This window comes from Eptesicus fuscus, chromosome 7 (assembly GCF_027574615.1).
Source record: "Eptesicus fuscus isolate TK198812 chromosome 7, DD_ASM_mEF_20220401, whole genome shotgun sequence".
NCBI classification, from domain to species: Eukaryota; Metazoa; Chordata; class Mammalia; order Chiroptera; family Vespertilionidae; genus Eptesicus; species Eptesicus fuscus.
Genome location: NC_072479.1, coordinates 98,101,827 through 98,121,768, shown reverse-complemented (window position 1 = coordinate 98,121,768; position 19,942 = coordinate 98,101,827). Strand labels below are relative to the sequence as shown.

General features: G+C 47.5%; 1 protein-coding gene across 3 annotated transcripts in view; it reads left to right on the top strand.

Annotated features, from left to right (window-relative positions):
- The window catches only part of LARGE1 (LARGE xylosyl- and glucuronyltransferase 1), a 437,563-nt gene that overhangs the window by 365,582 nt on the left and 52,039 nt on the right, over positions 1-19,942 (top strand). For all 3 annotated transcript variants that reach the window (XM_008144698.3, XM_054719464.1, XM_054719463.1), the window contains 2 exons: positions 12,506-12,618; positions 14,425-14,550. In XM_008144698.3, the coding sequence (XP_008142920.2) occupies positions 12,506-12,618; positions 14,425-14,550 (239 nt within the window). The remainder of the gene's footprint in view (positions 1-12,505; positions 12,619-14,424; positions 14,551-19,942) is intronic.

The following is a 19,942-nucleotide window of genomic DNA, read 5'->3' as shown; positions in this document are numbered from 1 at the left end:
AGGCTGTCTTGTCTCCGGGCCGGCCCTGAGAGACATTCATCTCCTGGTGGGATTCCTGGGAGCTGGGGAGGAGAGCCAACCCCAAGCCTTGCTCCTGCCTTCGGTTTGTCTTGTCACCTGCTGTCTAAAAGGAGCAAAATCCTTACCCCTGGGATGTAATGATTATCTGATAATGTGTCCAAATCTGTCAAATGGCAATAGGGAGTTTGGCCCCAGACAACAGCCTGGGGTGCTTGGGCATCGAGTTGCTCTTGTGTGTTTCTTTGAGACAAGCAAGCGGACTTGGGGGCTTGGTGCTGTCAGCTCCTGAGGACCGCCATACTGAGGTACCGCAACCTGGTGGCTCGGACGGGAATTTATTCTTTCCCAGTTCTGGAGGCTAGAAGTCCACAGTCCAGGTGTTGCTCAACTATGTTCCCTCTGACGTCTCTGAGCCCTGATCCTTCCTGGCCTCTCCCAGCTGCTGGTGGCCCCCGGTGGCCCCTCACTGTGGTTACATCCCTGCAGCATCCGCCTCCAGCGTCACAAGGCCTTCCTCCCTCTGCGTCTGTTTCTGTCTCGTCTCCTCTTCTTACAAGGACCCCACCCCCCTGTAGTATAGCTCATCCTCACGTGATCGCATCTGCAAGAACTCTATTTTCAAATGAGGTCCCATTCACAGGTACTGGGAGCAGGAATCGAACGGATCTTTTTTGGGGTACCCAATTCAACCCACAACGGCACCGTTCCTCAACTCATGACTTGCAAAGCATCTCTGGTTAAGAGGAACTGTTAGTAGAATCTTCTCAGGGCTGTACAGTTGGCCAGGAATTATCCCCCTCGTTTGGTAAATGAGCCGAGAAAGAGGAAGAAAAGCCGGGGTGAATTTCAACAGATTGACCAGAGAGAAGTGGGGAGTTGGAGGAGGAAGACAAAGCCAGGGGAAGGTGGGGTTCTCAGATCCTGAGCTTTGTTCTCTTTGTGTTATGTTCTTTTGAGCCACCCACTTAGCCTTTCTGAGCCTCAGTGTCCTCGGGGTGGGGTATGAATTCACTAACCTCTGAGGTTTCTTCCTGCTTAATATTCTTTGATTCCATAAAAAACTAGCCACGTGGGCATCGAGCACCCTGCACCCAGAAGGTCCAGCAGCGTTGAGCAGTGGGCTTCTGCCCCATAAACACATAAAGAACTCCACCAGCCCTAACCGGTTTGGCTCAGTGGATAGAGTGTCGGCCTGCAGACTGAAGGGTCCCAGGTTCAATTCCGGTCAAGGGCATGTACCTTGGTTGCGGGCACATCCGTAGTAGGGGGTGTGCAGGAGGCAGCTGATCAATGTTTCTCTCTCATCAATGTTTCTAACTCTCCCTCTCCCTTCCTCTCTGTAAAAAAATCAATAAAATATATTTTAAAAAAAAAAAGAACTCCCACCAACAGGCAAGAGAAACCAACAGAAAAAGGAGTAGAAGCCATGGACAGACCCTTCCTAAAAGAGGGCAGTTAACATCTGCAGGGGTGCTGAGCTCCATTCGTCATTAAAAATGCAAATGATAATCCATAATGTGACACCACTGCATACCTTCCAGAAGGTCTAAAATGCAGAAAGGTAGGCAATGCCGGTTACTCGTGGGAGGTGGGCTAATGGGAACTCACACAGTACCAGTGGGGGTGTCTGTAGGAAGAACCACTCTACACTAGCTGCTTACGCTGGACATGTGTACTCCCTGTGACCCAGGCATCCACGCCTCGGTGTGCGCCCAGCAGAGAGGCACACGGATGACACCGGAAGACATGATCCAGTGTGGTGGTAAGAGCTTTCAAGCTGGAAACCACCAGCTGTCCATCAGCAATGTCACGGGTAACTAGGGTGAGATAGAGTCATGTTCTAGGTTATTATTACACAGCATCAAGTGCAAACATTTACATCTCCATGCGATCATGATGGATGGGTTTCCCAGACATGGTGTTGAGCCCAAAGGCCACTCGATTTATGTAAAATGGAGAAACTGATTAAACTGTGGTGGAAGAGTGCGGGATAATAGCAGGATAGTGGGTGCAGGTGGGACTTAGGGGGGCTAAATTAAAAGTCTGCCTGTAGAATTCCTCTGCATACCTCGGTTAAAAAGAGTTTGCCAAACCCTGTGTGTGCTTAGCCCTATCACAGTCTTGGCCAAATGCATCCTGTGCAGTGAAAGAAGAGGAAGGGCCAGGTTTTGTTCTCTTAAAGGACCCCTCCCCACGACATGAAATCTGACCCCACCCTCCTTTTGAACCAACCCTGCCTTCCCAGAGCACCCCCAGACTCCTGAGAGCAGGGACCACTGTGCTGTCCATCTCTGCATGTCTGGTGCCTGGCACCTAGAAGTCCCATGATAGATATTGAATGAATGAGTGAGTGAATGGATGAACGAATGAATGAGGGAGTGAATGACCAGTCTTTTACAAGGTTTGAGCAGCCCTTTGTACTCCATCCATCCACACTTTCAACAGTCCCAGGATAGTCCAGAAAGGCTTCAGATGGAAGGATTTCTGGTCGCTCTCTCTGCTAAAGAGCTTTGGGAGGGGGGAAAAAAATTAAAAAGCAAAAAAGTAGAGCGTTTCATTTATGTGATCAAAAGTGATTCCCAAATGAAATCAGCAGGGGATTTTTAAATTAAGTGGTTTTTAATAAACTCGCCTTCTGTGGGGTCATGCATGAGAAGAGAACTGTAAGCTTCAAAGCAGAAGGAAGTCGCAATCATGAGGGTCATTCTCCTAAACATTTGTGGGGTGAGAACCGCGTGTCCCCCAGGGCCTCCTGGACAGCAGCCCGCTCAGTGCCCACCAAGGTTGCTCCAGGTCAGACCGGCAAAGCCACAGGAGACACTAAAGGACTAATAAACAGTTCTTCATTTTCATGCATCAGCCCTTGCAGTGCTGGGGGAGAACTGAGAGAAAATGCAGACAATGCCAGGGAGGACCCGGAATGAAGGGAGAGGCAATATCTGACCAGATTCCTGGAGGACAGAGGGCTCGTGCACACTGATACAGCCAATACTGTAACTCTGTTTAACCACCGTCTCCTAAACTTGGTTAACTTCATTAACCCTGTTTCCCACAACGCCTCTCAGCATCCTGCAGCATGCCCTGTAACACACGTGAGGAACGCCGAGGTGAGGAATGAAAGGTTTAATCGGAAACCTGCACTGGACTGGTTCGAAGGAGGCTCATAGCTCATGCCCACGTGGCTAGTTTTTTATGGAATCAAACCTCAGTTTCTCCTTCTGAATTGAGGAAGCGCATGGTCTGAATGGACCAGACACATTCTAGCCAAGCTGCTTGGGAAGGAAGGAAGGAAAAAAAGGGAGGAAGGGAGGGAAGGAGGGAGGGAGGGAGGGAGGGAGGGAGGGAGGGAGGGAGGGATTGAAAAGTGGAAGAACCTCCCCTGAAACAGGCTTTCATAATGGAAGCTTCAGGTGTTGACTTGGCTGAAAGTTTTACGGGGTCCTTCTTGCTGGCATGAGGCAGTAGGACACGTGCTGAGAAATTAGTTGCCAGGCGCAGGGGCAGACAGAAGAGGCACTCTGCCTGCAGGCGGAATGTTGGCAAAGTTACTATGAAATAGTGGCTGACTTAAGTCTTTTTTGGCTCCGGCTGGTCACCAGGGCTCACCTATACCAGCTCGGGCCCCACCCTATGGGTGCAGCTTCAACCTCACACAGGACTGCCCCGCCCTTCCTGGCCTTACATGCTTGTTCTCCCTGCCAGGTTTTTACAAGGCCATCTGGTTATGGCCTGTTGTCTTCTGAAGTCCTTAAAACCTTTGCTTTCTGTTCCTCTGGGAGCTGCCTGACTTGCTTGGGCTCTAAGCTGCTGATTCAACTAGGTTTTGCTATCTACACTAATAAAAGAGAAACATGCAAATTGACAATCACTCTGCTACACCCATCAGCCAATCAGGAGCAAGTATGCAAATTAACCCAACAAAGATGCCAGCAGCCACAGAGCTGGAGCAAGCAGGAGGCTTGGGTTGCCCCGGTGAGGAGGAAGCCAAGCTTCCCGCCCGCCCTGGCTGGCCCTGGCCTCTGCTCAAGGCTACGAAGTTTCAATTATAGAAGATAAATAAATCCCAGATACCTGCTTCCAGCCGGTCCTGGCCTCCGCTCAAGGAGGCACTGAAAAAAAAAAAAAGAAGAAGAAAAAAAGGAGGGGCTGGGAGCTTGGGTCACCGGGGGGTGAGGCCAGCCTGCAAACAGCCATCAGACACTCACCCAGAATGGCCATCCACCCCAGCAGGGACCCCCACCCTGAAGGGGCTGTGGCCAGCCTAAAACAGCCATCAGCCCCTCACCCAGGCTGGCCACACCCCCATGGCCCGATCCCTGTAAACGGGCAGTTGAACATCCCTTGAGGGGTCCCAGATTGGAGAAGGTGCAGGCTGAGCTGAGGGACACCCCCCCCCGCACCCCCGTGCATGAATTTCCTGCACCAGGCCTCTAGTATTTAATAATGAGCTTGTACACTGACACACACACACACACCAGGAGGCAACACGCATGGTTGAAAGAGCACAGGTCAAAGAGTGAGACCGCTTTGGCCACTCACGAGCCATGCGTGAGCCTTAGTTTCTTCATCTGTAAAAGGGGGATAATTCCACCTGCCTTGCAGGTTTGTGGTAAGAATCTGAGGCCATCTGAGTAAAGCACCTTATCACTAGTGCGCAGCAGTTGCCTGGTAAATGGTGGGTATCGTCAGCATTGTCATCATTCCTGGTCCTTTCTCCCTTTTATAGTTGCCCTGGTAAGAATCAATATTTGGCTCATCCATAAAGCATGATTTCTCTCTCCTGGCTGTGTAGACACCCCCCTTTCTTTCCCTGCCATCCTGCCCCCGCGCTCTCCCTACATATTCATTCAGGGAAGAAGAAACGTGGCCCCCTGATCCACAGATGAAGCGTGCTACCCCTGGACCAGCTGTTCACCGGAGAAGCCTCTGATTTTTAATTTATTTATTCATTTATTTATTTAGTGTTGGTCTGTCGCGCTCCCAACACAACAGCTGAAGGTGAAGCCCTCCCAGCTGCACACATCCCAGCCAGCTCCGCTGGGAGCCGCTGTCAAATTTCAGGTGCGCTGCCTCCGTGCAGAGTGCTGGCCTCCAGGGCGAAGGGCGCGCTCCATGCTCCCGGGCCCCGCTGGCCGGTAGGGAAATGGATGGATCACGCTGGAGCAAATGCCAGGCAAAGGCCAAAGTCAAGCTTTTTGGCACCATCGTCACCCTGGCAGCGGGCATGAGCAGCATCAGAGTCTGCCTCGAGGGCATGCGCTCCAAAGCCAAATCGGTGTTGTTTCAGCTTGAAAGGGTCCGATTTCAGAAGGAGCCGCTTTCATCATTTTAAGCAGCGTGCGCTTAAAAAGTGTGCTCCCACGTCGCAGGCACGCATGTCATTTGTGTTAATTCTACCGGGAATTGTGCGAGTGGAGCGAGGGATAATTAGGCACCTTAATGAGGAAATGTATAGTTTCGGTGACTGTTATTTATAAGCTTTTATGTACCACTTCATATCTTCAAAGCCCTGGACGATCATAATTAGGGTACCTGCTCGGCAGCATAGGAGGGAGGTCAGTAGATAGAGCTGTGCTTCTCTTGGAAATGTTGCGTTGCGTTCTCGTACAATCTGGGTGCAACCTCTTAACCTTTGATGAAACAGGCAGATTCTGGTATAAGCCCGTATCTGTGTGGTTATAGTTAACAGCCTAACCAGATGCCTCAGCTGCTTAGGGACATAATTTATGCATATAAGTTTCCTTGTGGTGGATTTTTTTCCCCTTGACTATTTTTTTTTCTTCCGGTGGGTGACATCCCTTAGCAGCCACATGCAATAACCCCGAGGGACGTCACAATCACACTGGTTGTGACACCCTACCCTGACGATTGACAGAACACTGAGCAGGACTATGGGCCTGGCCAGATTTCCTACTGTTTAAGTGTCCGGTGCTTTCCACACACAGGACTTTTAAGGTTTTTGAAAAGATGAGTGGCCCGGTAGGTTTGACTCAGTGGTTGACCATCGACCCATGAACCAGGAGGATACAGTTTGATTTCTGGTCAGGGCACATGCCTGGGTTGCGGGCTCGATCCCCAGTGTGGGGGGTGCAGGAGGCAGCCAACCAATGATTCCCTTTCATCATTGATGTTTCTATCTCTCTTTCCCTCTCCCTTCCTCTCTGAAATATTAAAAAAGATGAGTGAATTTATAATAGTAAATCAATCGCTAGGTATGTGCATTGATTGTCAATTAATATTTCTTAATTTTGCAGTGTTGAGTACTGTTCCTTCTAGACCAGATACTTTATTTATTTTATTTTTTTTAGTATCATGGGATTTTTACTTCGAAGCAGGTCATAGAAGACCATGGCATATACCAGCTTTTCTGAACTTACAGTTTTCTCATCCTCGTAATCATGTTAACGTTAAGTTGGGATTGGCCCGTATTACAGATAAGGCACTGGGGCCCAGGACGTTATTCAAGAGACAGGCCGGTACGTGCCGACACTAGGACTCACCCCGAGGCCTTCGCGTCCACGTGCACTGAGGTTCTCGTGTTCCCGACGGCGCCCCCTGCTGTGGTGGCTGCAAACACCTGTTTCCAGATTCCACACCACCGCCTCCGCCAGGATCTTTATTGTCTAAGTGACCTGTGGCTAATTATAAATTCATGGGCAAAGACAAAGATCTTCACCCATGCTGGACAACCCCATGCAGCCTCTTCTTTGTGGAAGGAGAGGGAGAACTGGGTTAATACCTCGTGAGGTCTGCTCTTCGAATGTGGTGGACAGTGTTTGCTACCTTCACAGTCCTGGAAGGACAAGCCTGTCTGGCTTGACCTTCACGTAGGTCATCCTCTGCATCCGTTACGTTTCGGTGGAGACAGCGTTTATCTCAGGAACCTTTCCCTAATGCTTCCGCCACACTCGAGTCAGAATCAGCCGTTCTTCCTTTACCGGACTCTGTGGTTCGGACCACATCTCGCATCTGTCACTGTGTTTTGCATTTTCTGGGTTACTCATCTCCTTTCCCTAGCAGGGCTTACTCCCCGAGAACAAGTAAGCCCTACTAGGGAAAGGACATGAGTAACCCAAAAAGGGAAATAAAAAAGAGGCTGCAGCCCTAACCGGTTTGGCCCAGTGGATAGAGCGTCGGCCTGTGACTCAAGGGTCCCAGGTTTGATTCCAGTCAAGGGCATGTACCTTGGTTGCGGGCACATCTCCAGTAGGGGGTGTGCAAGAGGCAGCTGATCGATGTTTCTAACTCTCTATTCCTCTCCCTTCCTCTCTGTAAAAAAATCAATAAAAAATTTTTTTTTTTTAAAAGAGGCTGCATGAAGTTGTCTAGCATGGCTGAAAACATGTGTCTTTGCCCATGAATTTACAATTAGCCACAGCTTATTTGTACAATAAAGATCCTCCGTCTGATGATGACGCGGTGGAGTGAATTCTGTGAAGTCACCAGTTAACAGTGACTAGAATCCCAGGGGGAGCTCAAAACCTACCTCTATAAGGAACCATAGAAGAAAGAACTGAGTGAGGACATGTGTCTAAAGGCCACATGGAGTCCCCAGTGGTTTGTTCGCCATGTCAAGGGCAGCTCCCGTGTGGCCCCGCGGTGGGTCCTGGGAGCCCTGATTCCCAGGAGCTTGTGTTGGCCAAGTACCCATTTGGCATCGGCGTTGAGCCTGAAGCAGCCTTTCTAAGCATCAGCAGCCGAAGGAAATGCATCCCATAGACCCTGCCGGAAGCGGGTGTACAGTCTTGGTTAGTCCTCACGTTCCAGGATGAAGGCCCTTCTGCAGACAGGGCAGCGGGAAGCACGTGCCATTGGAAAGGTCACCCCCTCCTTAGCACCTCAGTTCCCACATCTACCCAAAGGCCATGACGATGGCTAGCTTGCCTCCTCCCTAGGGATGCTGTAAGTCCGAAGAGACGAGGAGGCCGAGATTTAATTTCATGAGCCTTGCGACATGCTTGCTCGTGAATTTCGGTGTTCGTTTGGATTCTGGTTCTTGGATGGACCTGGGAACGGACGGTGGCCTATTTACTAAGCATCCTGGGATGCCGAAGCGGGAACCAAGCTGAGTGTCAGCTTGTCAATGTGCAGAGAGGTGGTTGAGAGGCAGCGTGCCATGGTACCAGTTCTGCTGGGAGGAATGGTCTGATGAAAGGGGGAGGGGGGGTCAATGGTGGCAAGACTCCCATGGGCCTGGCAGGCAGTCCGAGATCTGTGGCTTGTTCGTTAGAGCCCCTGAGCTGCTGGAGGCCTTAGCCTGTGAAGTGACCCGATAAAGCAGCATTTTAGGTCGGCTTTTCTAGAACAAATCCAGCCGTGGTCACTCCCTTCCTCACAGTCCTTCACTGGCTCCCGGTTATCCTTGGCAGGACTTTCCAGCTCGTGTGGCACATGTGGGTGACAGATGTGCCAAAGGAGTGATCCCCTCAGCCAGGGGGCACCTGGATGGGACTAGAGGCTGCCGGAACCCCTGCATCAGCCCTTTCAGCCAGAGCAGCTTCCTCCATCTCCCCCAGCGAGTTGTAAGAATATCATTTTCTGTTTAGGAAATGATACGCAAGTGGTTGGGAAACGCCTCTTTTGCACAGATGCAAGGACCTCGCCCATTAACTCCCTGCCCGCTTGCTCAGTCTCACACCGTGGCAGTGGCCAAAGCACTCTGCTTAAACCGGGCGGCCGTCACACACTGTAGGTCTGGGATAGCCCAGGGTCGCCAGGCTGCCTGTGTCCATGTTTCCCATATCCCCACCTTGTCTGCCTGACTGAACGCCAGCCCAGCTCGGCCTAGGCCCCCTCCCCTGGGTTTCCTTCATAAGCGGCGCGCATTCTCGGTTGTTCACAGTCGTCTCACGGAATCAGAGCAGTTTGCTTGTCTTCCACAAAAGGGCCGGGCAAAGACTGAATGGTATACACCCAGGAAATATGTGCTAAATGAATAATTTTGCGTGGAACCCATGAGATGAGAAAGAGTATGGAAGAAACCCAAGTACCAGTCGATTTCCGTGAGTGTGCACGGAATAGGTGCTCAGGAAATCACTGTTGGATGAATGAATAAAAGAAGAGCTGAGAAAGCCTTTTTAAAGGTAGAATCCCTGAGACTCAGGGATGTCTTGAAAGCCGGGGAGACGGGAGATGGAGTCATTGCAGATGTTTGAAGACAAGTAGCACCGTCAGCACAGCAATCCCCACACGGCCTTCGAGGCGGTCCCCCAGCTAAGCTCTCAGACGTGTTCCCAGAAAAACATGTGTGCAGTGAATTGGGATTAGGATGTTTATTGCAACGTGGTGTGTAACAGCAGAAACATGGGAAATGGCCAAATGTCCTTCGGTAGGGGGATGCACACATACATGTGGTACATTTATGCAATGAATAAAGTGAGTACAATGTATAAGCTCGGTAGTTGAACCCTTAACACGGTTAAATCTTGAAGACAGCATTGGGTGAATAGAAAGTATTCACTATGAAACACTCTAAAAACACCATATGGTGTTAATTAATATGTGCATAGGGAGTAAAATATAAAAACATGCTTGGCAGTGAAACCCGACCCTCTCCTGATGCTGGTTACCCTGTGGGCAGGGAATGCTCGAATGAGATGGAGGAGCTCTTGTTTTGTGTGCAATGCTCTATTATTAACAGCCAATGTGACGATATATTAGCATGTATTAAACCGTGGTCAGGGGTATTTATTATATTAGTTTCTGTACTTCTCTGATGGTTTGCAATAGTTCGTGCTTGTAAAAATTAAATTAAAACCGCCCAAAAGGAAAGGCTGGTTAACTGGGAGGATGATCCGGATGTCTGTATTTAGCCTTCTGTTCCAGACACCCCCCCTCTTCTCAATGAGCCTGGCAAACACGGTGGGATCACATCTGCCACTTAGGACTCGCCAAGTCTTCACGCCATTTAAAAGCATCGATTCTCAGCTCAGGCTGCAGAGACTGATGGGTCTACAGCGTGCATGAAAATCTCTCACCATTGTGTATAGCTTCTGCCCCACATTTTCTTCTGTATATTGGAGCATCTATCCAACCTCATTAGAATTTGTTTCTGCAATAAGATTTCATGAAATTCTCTTTCACAGGTTTGACTGGAATCTGTTTTCCTGAATCCATCACTATGTTCTCTTGGTTTGTAACTTTGCAAATGTTTATTCCTTTTCTCTCCAAAAGAAGCAATCAAATGACACACTGTGCCGAATTTTACTATTTTACTGAAATTGCTTTTGTGTATGGGGAATAATTTTAGTGGTGTGCTAGAGCTAGCTCACACCAGCTCAATTGGGCCAATTGGGCACATTTCTTCCCCACTGGTGTTTAATGACATCACATTGGTAGCTTGAAATCAGCCATGATGTGAGTATTTACACCATGGGAATGGGCAAAAGCTACAAATCGGGGTTGTTGTTTTTTTTATCTGGAAGGCTGGTGATTAAACATTTACAAGCTTACCACTAGGGGTCGGGGTGAAAGTTTTCTGAGTTGTACAGGGTGAATAACAGTTTTCTACTTTTATGCATGAACCAGTAGAAACCAATAGTCAAAAAAGAAAAAGGTCTTTGGCCTGAGTCTCAGGGCCCCAAATAGGCATTGCTGGGGCTCTGGGCTGTGTGGTGTAGATGAAGAAGCACTGGTTTGGAGTCAGGCAGACCCACCAGTCTTGTACTGTCAATTGTTTAAGTGCCTGTCTCAGCCCCTCAATTTCCCCACCTATCGAATAAGGATGGCAAGATCTAGCTTGTAGCGATTTTGTGAGTGTTAAGTGAAATAATATACTAAGAAAAAAAGCATAACAAAGCACAAAGGAGATAAGCAATAGGTGTAACTTGCACTTCTGACTTGTAAGTTCAGGCTTCTGCATATATCCCATTCTTTCTGTGCCTGTGTGTGTATGTCTTGTCTGTGTGTGTGTGTAATTTATTTTTAAATTTCGACTCTGGCCAAATTACCTTTTACAAAATGGTGAATAGGCCCTAACTGGTTTGGCTCAGTGGATAGAGCGCCGGCCTGTGGACTGAAAGGTCCCAGGTTCGATTCTGATCAAGGGCATGTACCTTGGTTGCAGGCACATCCCCAATAGGAGGTATGCAGGAGGCAGCTGATCGATGTTTCTCTCTCATCGATGTTTCTAACTCTCTATCCCTCTCTCTTCCTCTCTGTAAAAAAATCAATAAATGTATATTTTTTTAAAATAAAATGAATGGTGAATATACTTTTTCTCCAAATACGTGCCCCTGGAATAAGTAAAAAGTCTCAGTGTTGACATCTATGTGTGACATGGAGAATTAGTTTCTTTCCAACAATCTTAGAAATGTATATACTGGGTCTCAGTGAAGATCATTTCTCAGCTGCCTGGCGTTTTCTCCCCTGACCCTTCTGCTGAGCTAAGCACCCTGAGGAGGGCTGACTGACTTGGGAACCCATGGGTGCTACAATTCCATCCACCAAATTAACCGCAGTGCCTCCTGGGAAACTCTCTCGGCTCTGAGTGCTGTGCTGCATTCTCGCTGCAGGCTCTCGCTGACCTGGTGGTAGACAGCCGCTTCTGAGCCACTCAGCTAGGCCAAAATGTGTTTTCTTTTTAGACTTTTATTTTAAAGTTAATTCCTTTTTTGCCTGAGTAATACATGTAGTTGTTTTAACATTTAAAAAATACAGAAGGGTATATAATGGCAATTTTCCTGGCTACGCTATCACCCATTTACCCTGGTCACTCGCCACAAAAATTAACAACAGCAACAATAAAGAACAGGAAGGTGGGGAGGAGGAGGAAGCCACCTCCGATGATCAGTTTCTTATGGAACCAAAGGCTTTGGGAGTTCGTCTTAGAGACCCAGCGCCAGCACGCCCTTCACCGTAGTTCGCACATGTGGGGATCGTGGCGGGCTTAAGAAGACCAACGAAATCAGGAACGCTGAAGCGAGCTCATAGGGCCTGTCACTGAACATAAAGCAAATTGCTAAGGCTTATCCAGAATAAAGTCACAGAGGAGCTGCTCTTTGTCTGTAAAGATAAATGGCATGTACTGTCCAAACACCATCCATCAGCTGAAGCCAGGTAGGTTATCATAGCTCTGGGGGAAAATATAGCAGAAAACCTAATATTTATAGGAAGTATATGACGTCTCCAGTCAAGAGCTGGGCTCTTTTTAAATAACTGTGTAAACTATGCATAGCATCAGTAGGCCATTTCACCATATGTAAAAGCATATAGTTCAGCAGCATTAAGTGCATTCACGTTGTTGTGCAACTGTCACCCCCACCCACCTCCAGGAAGGGCGAGGCCTTTGCCTGTCTCAGTGCTCGCAGCAGCCTGCGGCCCGTATTCATGTTCTCCGTTCGATGAGATTGTTTCAGGTCTCACTGAGCACCTGGCGGAGCCTGGGATTGAACCCAGGTTTCTCAGCTCCGACACCGGTGGGCGGGTGTGCCTGGCTCAGTCTCACTGCTGTGTTGCTCACCCTCCATCCCATGCTGTCGCCCAGGGGTGATCCTGCTGCTTCTGGACAAGCTGCGGAAGATGAAATGGGAGCAGATGTGGAGGCTGACCGCCGAGAGGGAGCTGATGGGCATGCTCTCCACGTCCTTAGCGGACCAGGTGAGTGGCCTGGTTGGAAGGTACGGTCCTTCCTGAGGGCCCTGGGGCTGTTTCTCCTACAGACTTGGCAGTAGATGGGTCCGCATTCCTTTTCTGCCGACCGTGTGACTGCGTACCCTTGGATAGATCTGCCTTGTCCGGCCCGTCTAGGACGACAGCTCAGCCTATGGGTTTATTTCCTTAGTTCATGCATTTGCTCGTGCATTTGTTCATGTCTCAGGCCTCCACTGCACGCTGGGCATGCCAGGGGCTGTGCTCAGATACAGGATTACAGAGATGAAAGAAGGACGCCGGCCTTGGCCTCAGAGACATTTATTGAAGCGGACTCATAAGTAAATGATAATTTGGTGTGTGACGGGGAGGTCGCTGTGTGGAGAGCGCCCGGCCTGCCCCCTGAGATTCCAGCGCGCACAGCATGGTTCTGGACAAGGTCCCGTCTGCCTTCCTGGCAGTAGAGTCCGACTTGCAGAGCGAAGCCTTTTTGCCTGGATCCTGTGCCCTGACTCTATCCCCAAGGGAGATGCATTGAAAGAAAAGGGACACACTGCTTGGCTGGAGAAACCAGCCTTTCATCCAGGCCATCTGAAAAAGTCCCGCCTCTCCCCCAAACTATTAACATAAGATCATAAAACCCCCATTTCTCACTTTCTGTAGGAGACGCAGGGCCCCGGGCCTTTGATCTGGGTTCTGCCCGGCTCTCGCATTCAGATTTCGAGTTTCCCGTGGCGCAAATGGCCGTCTTGAGATACGAAGACAATTTCTCTGGCTTCCTGCATTTTATCCTCCCCCATTCATCCACAAAGCAAGCTCGCTCTGCGGTTTGTTCCGCGTTCAATTGTCTGAGTCGTTGAATGCTTGCAAAGTTTTCTAATGCGGAGGAAAGGAGAAAGTCTGTAAGGTTACTTGCCTTTTTTTTTTTTTTTTTTTGGCATGGTTATTATTCAGTATTTCCCAAGCAGCCAGAAACCAATTTCCTTTTCTAACATGAGATCCGGTATAACGAATGAGTTAAAAATTACCCAGGTAGCTGTTTTAAACCTGAGGGGAAATCTGTTCTCCAACATCGTATTGTAAGCCCGGTCACAGTACCTTGCGTGTGTCCCCCAGAGCTGGCAACCGATGTCCGTGACCAGCGGGGATGGTTTATTCAGCCACCTCCGGCTGCCGGGACCCGTCGCTCACCGCCCGGCATCTCCTGTCAGCAGCTAGTTAATAAGTATGGCCTGGCCAGGGAGCTTGGAGAAGAGCCGAGGGAGGTGAAACTTCTTTAGAAGAAGCCTGGGCTGGAAGGGGAAGTGGGGAGTGGGTACCCGGGAGCCACGGCCCATGGGGAAGCTCGGGCGCATCCATCATCAAGTCCGCCAGGAGCCCCAGCAAGAGCTGCCCCAACCGCAGCTCTCATTTGTCTCAGCCCCTGAATGAGCAGCGCAACTTGTCATCCTGCAGTTTCCTCTCTGGGAGGCTGGGGATGGATCACCTGGGCCCCTCCATGAGGTGGGAAGAGGGCCGGAAAAGTGACTTCATTTATTATAGGCCGGCTCGATGGCAGAAACGCTCCCTGTCTGCCCCCACACGCGCTGGCCATGTGGTGCGCTCTGAGGCCAGCAGGACCCGTGAGCTGGGGCATTCCCCACCTCTGTCCAGACATGATTCCGAGGTTCCCAGAGAGAGAAGGCGGGGAAGTGCCCCGCGGTGTGAGCCAGCCCGTTGGGAGCGCCCGCGGGTGCTGCGGTGCCTGGAGAGCCAGCAGCATCCGCGGGACCCACCTGACCGTGTCCCTGTGTCTCCGGCTTTTATCCTTAACAGGACATTTTCAACGCCGTCATCAAACAGAACCCCTTCCTTGTGTATCAGCTCCCCTGCTTCTGGAACGTGCAGCTGTCAGACCACACCCGCTCCGAGCAGTGCTACCGAGACGTGTCTGATCTGAAGGTAGACGCGGGACATGGGGGCGGGGGTTTTGGGGAGCAGGGAGGGAGGTGCCCTGCGGTGCCAGAGGGAAGCTGGCTGGGGAGCACCCTTGAGGGGGGCGGTGAATGGCTCTGTGTGCATGTGGTGAGAGAGATAAGGCGAGGGGACCAGAAAGGATGTGCTTTTCTCCTTTGTTGTTGTCGGGTTTTTGTTTTGTTTTTTCCTTTCTCTTCTTGTTTGGGCTTTCTGAAAAGCAGAAGGCCTCCTGGCATCAGAACCAGCTTGTGTGGTTATTCTTGCCACCTACTGCCGGTCGTTTTGGTTCATGTGGGCTCCCGAAATTCAGTCGTGTAATTCAAACAAAAACATTCAGTGAGGGCCTCTTCTGTGCCAGGTGCTGTAGATACGGATACAAATAATATACTTCCTACTTTCAAGTCCTTCATGGCTTAGAGGAGAAGTGAAACATGTAAGGAAATACATGTAAAAGATATGACAGGTGCTATGATAGGTATGTGGGTGGGGGAGTGGATACAAACATAAATGTCTCATTCTACCTCCGGGAGAAGGGATGGTGACAGCAAAGCCTTCCTTATGGGTCTCTCGGTACCAAACACAGCAGTAGGGCCTGACAGTAGAAAGATGACGGAGACAGGATGTATCAGCTATCTTCTGCCGTAGATAATGCTGCATAACAAACGATGCTAATAATGGCTGAGAGCAGCAACTGTTTATTTAGTTGGTGAGTGTACAGGTTGGCTGTATGGTTGTCTGACTTTCCCAACTTAAGCAAGTGCGTATGGTCAGCTTCAGATCGGACGGCTGGTGGCTGTCCTCCAGTGTCCGCCACAGCCCATCCGCGGGCCTGTCTGCTTTGTTCTGATGGCAAAGCAGAGGTGGAAGAGGAAGCCGGAGTGCACACAAGGAAACCCTGAGTCCTTGTTGCTAGGATTCTGTTGACCAAAGTAGCCACAGGACTGTGGCCAGAGGTAAGGGGTGTGTCAGAATTCCCTACCTACAGTTGGAGGAGTGAAGAGCTGACCTCAGCTATTAAGTGGTAGATCGAGGATTTGAACCCAGACCTGTCTGACACCAACTGTGCTTTTTGCTTCTCTGGCTACATCAGAGAGGTAATAGATACATGCATCCATCTGGAGTTTGTTTATTTAAAATGTATGTCTATCGCCCCCGTGACACTATAGTAATGATAACTGCAAGTTTAAAAAAAGCAAAAGGAGCCCAAACCTTGCTTTTCTGGTTGGTGAATCTTTTCTCATTGGCTCCTAGCCCATGTCCACATGTGCACATTGTATCTTATTTATGGTCAGAATGCTCATATAATTTTGTACTCTTCTATTACATAGCATTCCTGTTACCTTCGTTGTTTCCAAACTTTTACAAATATGGACTGTGCTGTGGCGAACAGATTCAAGTTCACATCTTCCAAAGAATGAAATCACAGAGTTAAAAAGAAAGAAGGTTTTTTTTTAATACACTTGAAATTTATTGCAAAATGTTAGAAACTAAGACGGAAGTACCTGCATCATTGATTTTCTCCATCAGCATTCATGCCATTCCTTCAATATGTCTTATACTTGTTAGTCATAAAGAAAATAGGTGACATACACAGGAATAGGAATATGTCCAAGAATAGTATGAACTAGACGTTCAGAGGGGAGGAAAATAAAACCAACCCTGTAAAGAACAACTAAACATCAGCCCATAAAGTATGAAATAAGCAGAGGCCAGGATGAATGATAAAATGTAAATCCAGAGAATAAGCAGAAAGCAGCTCGATATGGCACTTGCTACTATGGGCACCTGCTGATCTGTGGTGTCTGTGAGGCTGTTTTAAAAGTAGGTGACTATCCCTGGCAGGGTGATCAGTTAGTTAGAGTGTCATCCTGTGTACCAAAAGGGCTTGGGTTCGATTCCCAGTCAGGGCACATACATGCCTAGGTTGTGGGTTCAGTGGTCGGGACATGTAGGGGAGGCAACCGATGGATGTTTCTCTCTCACATCGATGTTTCTCTCCCTCTCCCTTCTTCTCTTTCCCAAATTAATAAAATCATATCCTCTCATAAGGATTAAGAAAAAAAGTACGTGACTATAATTTATTGTTCAAATGAGGGAATGCCATCATGTGTTACACTGGGACAATAGGCCTCAACCATTGTCAGGCAAACCATAGGTACACCCATCCTATTAAAAGGCTATGCCTGAGAACTTGGGCCCCCACAGGAAGAAAGACGAGCATAAAGTCAGAATCCCTGAAGAGTGACGTCCTAGTGTTAAAAGTTTAAAAGTCCTAGTGAAGAAGGAGACGTCTGTTTCATCCTTGGCTTTAGGTGAAATAGGGAGAAATGTTTTCCCTGAGAACTCCTAACTTCAAGCCTGTGCTCCTATTATTTGGGGGCACTGAAACCATATGCATGGGGCAAAAATAGAAAGAAAACACGAAAAGTTGCCAGGTACCTGGCAGAAACAAAAATCTGATCTGGAAGAATAACTCTCAAAAACTGGACTTCAGAATTCTTTAGGTAAGGTCTCAAGAAAAATGAGTTCTCAAACATCAATCACCAAGCACACAGGACATAAGCCACTATGAGAGAGGGCAGAAACTGCAGACTGTAGAATTAAATCTCAAAGACTGCAGGTATGAACCAGAAGTATTTCTATTGTGTCTGAAATATGAAAGAATATCGATAATAGGATGGAGGAATAAGAGATTCTCAAGGTGAATAGGCCTTTTTGGGTCAAACAGTACTTTTAGAAGTAAAAAATATAAATTTGGAAACTACAAATTAAATGAATGTGTTAAACAGTAGGTTAGACTCAGCTGAAGAGAAAATTAGTGAAAATGGAAGAAATATCTGAAGAAGTTATTCAAAACAGAGTGCACCGAGAAAAAGGGGTAGAAAACTAAGAGAGGTTAAGATACTGGGATATGTCTGATTAGACTCTCAGCAGAAGATAACAGAGACAATTGGAAGTGAGAAATCATTGGATGAGATAGTGAGTAGGAATTAGGCTGTTAACAGGTATTCATAGATACAAGAAAGTTTAATACCAAGCAGTTTGAAGAGAAAGCCATACTTAGACCTAGTTATGAAATTGCAGCACCCTAAAGAAAAGTGATTTTAGAAAGAGCCAGGGAGAAAAGACAGATTCTTTGCAAAGACATTGCATGTGTAGGATAAGCATTCTTAGCAGCAGTGGAAGTCAGAAAAGAGTAGAAATAGTATCTTCAATGGGCTGAGGAACAATAACAACAAATTGTATACCTAGCGAAACAACTCTTCAAACATATAATATTCAGATGAGCAAAACCAAAAAGAATTTACCACAAACGTATGTATACAAAGAAATTTCTAAAGGCTGTTCTTTAGGAATAAGAAATATTCCAGATTCGAGAAGGGATGTCGAACAAACAAATTAGAAATATTGTGGGAACTCCAATCAACAACTTATAAATAATCGTAAATCTATATAATAAAAGCCTAAGCAACCCTTATGGCAGAATAACCAGAATGACTGGTCACTATGATGCACACTGACCAACAGGGGGCAGACGCTCAACACAGGAGCTGCCCCCTGGTAGTCAGTGCTCTCCCACAGGGGGAGCGCCGCTCAGCCAGAAGCCCGGCTCAAGCCTCCACAGCAGCGCTAAGGAGCAGTGAGCAGTATAGTAAGGAACAGTGAGCAGGCAGGCGGTAAGGAGCGAGGGGTACCGGACTGCGAGAGGGATGTTGCAGGTGGACATCCCCCAAGGGGTCCCAGACTGCAAGAGGGTGCAGGCTGGGCTGAGAGAACCCCTCCACCCCCAGCCCAGTGCATGAATTTTGTGACCGGGCCTCTAGTGGTAATAATAATGTATAATCTGTAGGTTTCAAAAGGCTATACCTAAAATATTAAATATCACACAATGACATCATATAATCAAGAGAAAAGTATTATTGATATTAAAGTATTCTGAGATCATTGTTTTGTAGTGGAGGACAAGATATTAACATTAGCCCCTAAGCTGGGTATACATGCTAATATTTCAAATTTAAGCTCTAAAAGAATCTTTAAAAAGATGCATAACTTATAAATTCATGGTTAGTGGGATGGTGAAAGGCATAAGAAAAACGTAAACAACCAAAATAACTCAGTCAGTTTTTTTAAACACAAGAAAAAATGTAGAAAAAGTGGGGGAAAATATAAAGCAGGAAATCAAGTTAATAGAAATAAGTTTAAATATATCAATCAAATAAACTAATTTGGGGAATGAAAAGATAAATTGATTGAGTAAGAAATAATATTCAACATATGCTATTTATAGGAGACATACCTAACACATAGCAACCTGAAAGGGTTGACAGTAGAATTATGGGGGAAGATTATCAGGTAAATATTATCCAAAATAAAACTGGGGTAACTGTCTATATCAGACAAAGCATTGGTAGGTATATACATAGTCACAACTTAAAAATTAAAAGCTCATCAAGAAGATACAAGAATTCTAAAGGTGTATAGACTTCATGCTCTAGCATATATATACATATACTATATATAGTATATGTATATATATATATATATATATATATATATATATATACACACACACACTGAGTGGCCAGGTTATTATGATCTCTGAATGCATAATAATCTGGCCACTCAGTGTATATCCTATATAAAAAAAGGCTAATATGCAAATTGTCCCCTCGACCAGGAGTTCGACCAGCAGGAAGGCTGGCCAACCGCCCATGTTCCCTCCCCCTGGCCAGGCTGGCTGTACCCCACCCATGCATGAATTCATGCATCGGGCCTCTAATATCTACACTAATAAAAGAGAAGGATGCAAATTGACTGTACCTTCGTGATGCCCACCAGCCAATCAAGAGTGAGTATGCAAATTAACCCAACAAAGCTGGCAGGTTAATTTGCATATGCAGGCTCAAGCGGCCAGGGGCAGGGCAAGATGCTTGCATTCCACATTGCCCCAGCCGCTCAGGGCCTCTGGGCAGTGTGGGAAGGTGGGGCCAGAGCAGAAAGGCAGTGCCGGCAGCCAGGGAAAGGAAGGCCCATTCTTGCACGAATCTTTGTGCATCAGGCTTCTAGTGTATATATATGCCACCTCTTCATAGGTCATATCTAGTGAGTGGCCAGATTATTATGCGTTCAGAGATCCTAATAATCTGGCCACTCAGTGTGTGTGTGTGAGTGTGTGTGTGTATATATATATATATGTATATATATATATATATATATATAGAGAGAGAGAGAGAGAGAGAGAGAGAGAGAACGCTCAATAGAACTCCAGGAAGAAATTGACAATTCTATCAGAGTAGAATATTTTAACATATTTTTTTTAAATATTGAAAGATCAAACAGACAAAAATCTGATTAAACATCATGGAAGATTTGAATT